The sequence below is a fragment of the Asparagus officinalis genome, chromosome 8, assembly GCF_001876935.1.
Source record: "Asparagus officinalis chromosome 8, Aspof.V1, whole genome shotgun sequence".
NCBI lineage: Eukaryota > Viridiplantae > Streptophyta > Magnoliopsida > Asparagales > Asparagaceae > Asparagus > Asparagus officinalis.
In genome coordinates, this window is record NC_033801.1 from 105,345,371 (window position 1) to 105,351,648 (window position 6,278).

General features: G+C 36.2%; 1 protein-coding gene across 1 annotated transcript in view; it reads right to left on the bottom strand.

Annotated features, from left to right (window-relative positions):
* LOC109820653 (probable ethanolamine kinase) overlaps positions 614 to 6,278 on the bottom strand; it is a 10,110-nt gene continuing 4,445 nt past the window's right edge. The window contains exons 5-11 of the mRNA XM_020386832.1: positions 4,467 to 4,589; positions 4,199 to 4,290; positions 3,590 to 3,674; positions 3,323 to 3,434; positions 3,157 to 3,223; positions 2,422 to 2,514; positions 614 to 1,015 (exon numbers count right to left, since the gene is read on the bottom strand). Of these exons, the coding sequence (XP_020242421.1) occupies positions 887 to 1,015; positions 2,422 to 2,514; positions 3,157 to 3,223; positions 3,323 to 3,434; positions 3,590 to 3,674; positions 4,199 to 4,290; positions 4,467 to 4,589 (701 nt within the window). The 3' untranslated portion in view covers positions 614 to 886. The remainder of the gene's footprint in view (positions 1,016 to 2,421; positions 2,515 to 3,156; positions 3,224 to 3,322; positions 3,435 to 3,589; positions 3,675 to 4,198; positions 4,291 to 4,466; positions 4,590 to 6,278) is intronic.

A 6,278-nucleotide genomic window follows, 5' to 3' on the forward strand; every position in this document is an offset into this window, starting at 1 on the left:
ACCAACGGGAGGATGGTGGTTTGGGAGATCGGTTGCGGGAACTAGAGCATGGCCATTTGACGGCTTCCCGTGATGCCAGAGTGGGTGAAGATGGCGGGTTTGATCGACAACAACGTTCTGTACGTTTATACGAAGGAGGCAGGACCTCAAACCCTAATTTATATTTCACCCCCAATTTGAGCGTGAGTAGGGGGAAGAGGAGATTTTCAACTAACTAGCCACGTCATTAACATCCTACCATGTTAGTATTAATTTTATCACCATGTTGGTATTAATTTTATCACGTGAGTGTCACGTGAACAACTCACGGTTGTTTTTTGACTACCGACGAGAAGAATGAGCCTTATTGACTGAAAGGCCGAGAAAAAAATACATTGTTATCGTTGGATTTTTTAAATATACCAAACTGGCAAACATGATCGAATAAAAATACCAATATGGTAATTTAGCATTATCTGAACCAAGAACCCAATTAGAATCATACAGAATCAACGCATACATAATTGCACATGTACATATTGAAAGTACAAGTGCACCAATGCATGGATCCAGAGGATCAGAGATCCACACAAGTTTGGTCGCAAACTCTTTTTCAAGCCAAAACACTGGATTATAAAACAATAACCTTCTTTATAAAGTTTATATGTATACATCCATTTCATCGGTCCAAATTTAGGACGAATACAATTATACAGAATCAATGCCCTCAATTTCAGAAATAGAGTTCTTGTAAAGAAAGTAAGAAACCATACCTCTAGCTCTAGAAATGTAACCGTGACAAGGTATAATACATTTCAGGCTACATGTCCAAAGAAATAGTCAAATTTAAAGAATATTGATGGCACAAGGAAAAAGAAATGAAACCACCAGTAAAAAGTAATATACTTCAGGAGATGCTTGAGCCAGAAAGATATTTCCTTGCCAAGGAGAAGCAGTCGTCCTTGTGTTTCTTGTACTCATTGTATCGAAGGAAGAAGTACCCGAGATAATCGAAATCAATAGGAGACATCTTTGCCTGCATCATTGGAAGACAAAAAAGGGCGAGTTAGCACAAAAACAGTCTGATAAAAGATTTTGTTATGCAATCAGCATGTGATAAGCAAAAGAAAGGTAATTTTTGCTTAATATTTTGGGTAAATTTCACAACCCCTGAAGTCTCGAGTGTTTTGCACAACCCCTTGAACTTGTTTCACTAAAACACCATGACTAACAGCAGTTAGTTTAAACTCTCATATGCTTACATGCCATGTTTTGAATAATTTTCCCTTGTGTCCTTTTACTTTTACTTGGAGAGTTTTTTGGGATAGGGTTAACTGATACTAAACATTAATAAGGGTAGTCAGACCTTTTAACCTTCACGTTAATGCTGTTTATGACGATTTCCAAAAGTTCGGGGATTATTGTATAATTTGAAACTTAGAGGGTTTCTAATTTACAAAGTTTAGTAGGAGGTTTTGTGCAAAACACTCAGGAGTTCAGGGTGGTTTGTAAAATTTCCAAATATTTATATATACCTTAAGGGGTTGTTTATTTGATAAAAAAATGAGAAAACCCCCAGCCACGTCAGATTTCAAGAAATCCGCACTGCCACGTAGGATTTTGGTTTCAACCGATTTCCAAATCACATATTTGTTTCGTTTTGTGATTTAAAAAAATGAGGGTGCCACGTAGGATGCCATGTCAGATTTTTGAGAAAATTGTTTTCACACCAAAAACCTCTGAAAACACTTAGAAATGTCACTTCAATGAATTTTTAATTACTAGAAGCACTGTTGAAACAGTGACTGTGAATAAAACAGATTATTTAATTGCTGAAAACACGGTTACTATTGCAGTTGATTTCCATTTCCTTTTTTATGTTCAAACAAACACAAGAAATGGAAATCGAAACACTATTACTATTGCGGCTACACTTGTTTCTTATGTGACGTGGCGGTGACATGACGGTGATTTCATTGCGAAACAAACAAAAAAAAATGTGGGAAATGTCTTAAAATCTCTTGAAATGAGTTGAAATGTGAGTTTTCCATTTCCGATTTTTTTCGGAAAACAACCAAACAGCCCCTAATAAGATGATTTTTGCTACTTGTGTTATATGTCATATTGAAACAACTTTTACGTAAATATTTTTAAATTATTTCTTTAAACTAGACGGCAAACTTTTTAATGGAGAAAGAGAATAAGAAAGTAAATCACAATAAATGTGTGAGATTGAAGGCGTAGGAGGATAAGGGAGAGAGGGATGTGGTACTGATATCTCTAGTTTTTTTTTCAGAACGTATCATAAAACCTTTAGTTATTTTAGAAGAAGCAATATCAATGTCAAGTCAAGGCAAACGACAGAAAGGTCCTAACTCGAGCTTTTCAACACAGTAGATAAATTTGATAAAGAAATACGTATACATTTTCATCAAGATTTACCTGAATAAGAGCCCATAGAGCCCAGTACACATGTGATGCTAATCGAAAAGTACTTGTTTCTACATAAAGATCATTAAGATCTGTGTCTGGTACCTGATGACAAAAAAGTCGTATCAGCTAAAGAGATTAATAGCAGCTCATCTTGTATTATGAAGTATTTTAGTTTAAAATAGAAAAAAAAGAAGAATTGTTAGTATTTCTGGTTGCAGAAAAACCTAAAGTCGTTAATAATATACAAATAAGCTTATTGAGAAGAAAGTATAGTTGTTGATCTATTATGCTTTGAGCAATATTCAAATAAACACGATTGAGAAAGCTTATGAATCACATTCCATCTTTAGCAGTATCATTGCATGATTCAACTTCCACTTTTAAACAGTACATGTTACTTCGGAAATACCACCTTGAGTATCTATTTCCCATAAACTTGTTACAACGACAATAAGAAATAATGGCATAAAAGGTCAGTTTGAGTCTCTTCCTTCATATGTTGACAATAGGCAAAAATCTTATGTAGGAGCTGGCAATGATACAAACAAGAAATATGGGCTAGAAACAAAAATGATCAGAATACTCTGCCATTTTAAATCACCATTAACTCAAGAGGAAATATATAAACACACTCATAAGTCCATCTCAGTAGGTCATATGATATCTCCACCGGCGTCAGCAATTAGACAAATTTGATTTTATAACACAGTGATAGACGAACAAACGCTGAACAATCTGGCATACCTCATGGGGTGCATCAGGTTGCAGATAATTCCTGAAGAAATGATATTGTGCATCCTTACCAGGGTACCTAGTACAACAATAATTGTGCAGGATAAGCACATAAATTATTAAAGCATTTGGTCTGAAGCATAAATAAACCAAATTTTTTGTTAATAAGACACCATACAAGGTGTAGTCACATTCATAGCCTGCATATTCATTGAAGTGGTTCGCAATGTCATAGCCTCTATAGCTGTATGACCCATACTCAAAATCAATGAAATAGAGCTTCTCTGGAACTATAAACACAAACAAAGAAATTGTCAGAACCAAATTCAGAGAATGGATCCAAAAGAAGTTTGGTTAAAGTGAAGTACAGAACTTTAGCTTACTGGCACATTAAATTTCTTTGTGCATCTTACAATAGGTATAACCTGTGAAGCATTACATTTACCTTCTTTATCATTTAACATCAGATTACCGGAAAGCAGATCATTGTGCGAAAAGACCACAGGGGCATTAAGCAGGTGTGCTAGATCCTGTAAACAAGTAAGTAGAACAAAATTGTCTTAAAAGAAGATCTAGAATCTTCTGGACTCAAGAACACATATTTATGTTTGTAAATAAAGTAGCGGACTAAAAATGTTAAAAGCAGACCCATGAATTTCTTAATAAAGATCCAGAATCTGCCCACTGTCAAACAGGTGATCATAAGGTACAGCACATACATGTATTATCTCAAATAAAAACAAAATCATAGCTAGGCCTAATCAATGTGATTTTCTTTTACTCTGTTCAAAATATTAGGACATATGCATCAAGCTTTGTTCATACTAATGTTTATTTTCCTTCAGTTGTTTTGAGGAAAAGGTAGAGCAAAGAGAATTGTTTGCTTTGGGAACCCAAAAATATCAGGAAAAAAAACATCGACTACAAAAGAACACACAATAACCTCTGAAAATTTAGTAAATCACGCACCATAAAATTTATTTTGTAGATATAAGAAGAGACAATAATAACTAATAAACACAAACGAAAACAGGATGTCCAAAAAAATTGATACCTTGAGATCATCAACCTCGTCATGTATTTCCTTGAACGAAATTTCGTCATACCTCGCCTGCTTCTCGCTGTCATCAAATTCTAATGTCTGAGCTGAAACCACCATTTCAGTTTTAGCTAGGATAGACAAAATAATACAGTTACCCAGAACCAATTCTTTTCTCATGCAGAAATATTGTCGATGTAAAAGAACTTGATCCATTATCGAAGATTAGCTCTCCATTAAGTGCAATGAAAAGGCAAATACCAGGCTATGGGAAGTCAGTGACCTTTCTCAAGGAACTTGTGTACATCATGCCACAATTGTGGTTCTCTAGAGCCTGGTATTTCCACCTGATGAAATCTACGGAGTTCTCTTGCAATTTCAGCAGCTATCATAGGGTTGCTCATGTCTGCAAAAGAAGTAGACAAATCACTAATAAAAACATGAAAAACTAGCAAACATTTCTTTGGCTATGTAGAAGTAGTAGTGAAAATGTGCAACAATTCACAGATAAAGTGCAGCACCATGAAGTTCTATACAATCATAAGAGTAAATTGTGTTGGAGCTAATCTCATAGAAAGATTTCTATGCATGGTTAGCAATCGTCAAATAACAGAGCAATGCACATAGAGAACAGCTACATATTTTTATGCTTTATATAGGTGCACATACAAAAAGCACAATGAACGGGATATGAGTTCAAGTGATGTAAGTTTACATTTATAGACACGTGCCAAGAGAAAGACTAGTATGAAAACTTACAAAATTACTGGTTTTAACTGTATAAGATAATATAAGGAAAAATAAAATCTATATGTACTTATTTACTCACTCCCCAAAGTACAAAAGACAACAATGAGGGAGCAAGGGAGATTAAGAGGTTTTTACGAGGTGGGTTGGTTGAGGGGGTAGCAGCTTGACTTGTGCTAATCTACAGCAGACTGAGGCAACAGTCTCCGTTCCCTTTCTAGCTGAATACATAAAAAATATATACATGAATGATGAGCAAGGTTGATGATAGCGGATAGCGTCGCATCGCGGGGAGGTACCACTAAGGCTATTTGGGGTTACTGCGGCAAAATAGCGGCAAATAGCGCATAGTCAAATAGCGGTCAAATATAAATATATTTAAATATTCTTTAAAAAAATCTCAAATGTGGTCACCTGATATGCTGTGAATATGAAGTAATAATTGGAAGTTTAATATATAAAAACAACCATGCTTCACAATTCAAGCAATTCAAGCATTGCAATCAATGAAAAAGGTTATTCAAGATAGTTTTCTGGATATCCATAAAGGTCCATAAGTGTTACTTGAAAAGTCTTTTGAGGAACTTTATGCAATAAAAAAATATTCAGGGACTAATATGAAAAAAATCCAGTTAAACCCTAGTTCCTTTTTCTACAACAATAACCAAAAGTTCGGAAAAAAAAGAGGGGGAAAAACAATACTTTAGAATTTTGAATCCATTTCCTCCTTAAAAAAATTTTCTAGAGAGAAAAGTTCTTATTTATTTCCCACGCTCCTTCCCCTCCCTCTGCCTCCACTCTCGAAACGCTAATTCTCCTCTCTCACTCTCTCTCACATTCACTATCAAACGATTCTAGGGTTTCCAAAAATAGTAACTTGAAGGGTTATCAGGAGCTGGATCGCGTTCCGACGCTGGTCCAGCGGCTTCATCGATTAATTCTCGTCGGAGATCGCTTGCAATCGGAGGATTCTCAGCGATAAGCAGTGTTAGGGTTTTAGACTTGGTGCCGATGGCGAGGCTAGGGTCGGGTGAAGTTGCCAGAAGCTAGGATTTTGGTTGGAATGGCATTGGGAGATCTAATGTATGCCCCTTTACTCTCGCAGTCTTTGGGATCATCGCCGACGATCATGACGAATCATGTAGATGATTTTAGGTCGAGAGAGGATGGGGATTCGGTGGTTGGGAGGGAATCAGAGGCCAATGTTGCGGTGAATTCGAGGGCTGTGAAGACCACTAGTAGTATTGCTTACTTGTCTGACTATGGTTCTTTGTGATTTTCGGCATGATGAGTTTGAGGAGAGCGCGCCTTTGTGTCCGACAGAGGCGGCGTTGATCAGAGGCGGCGT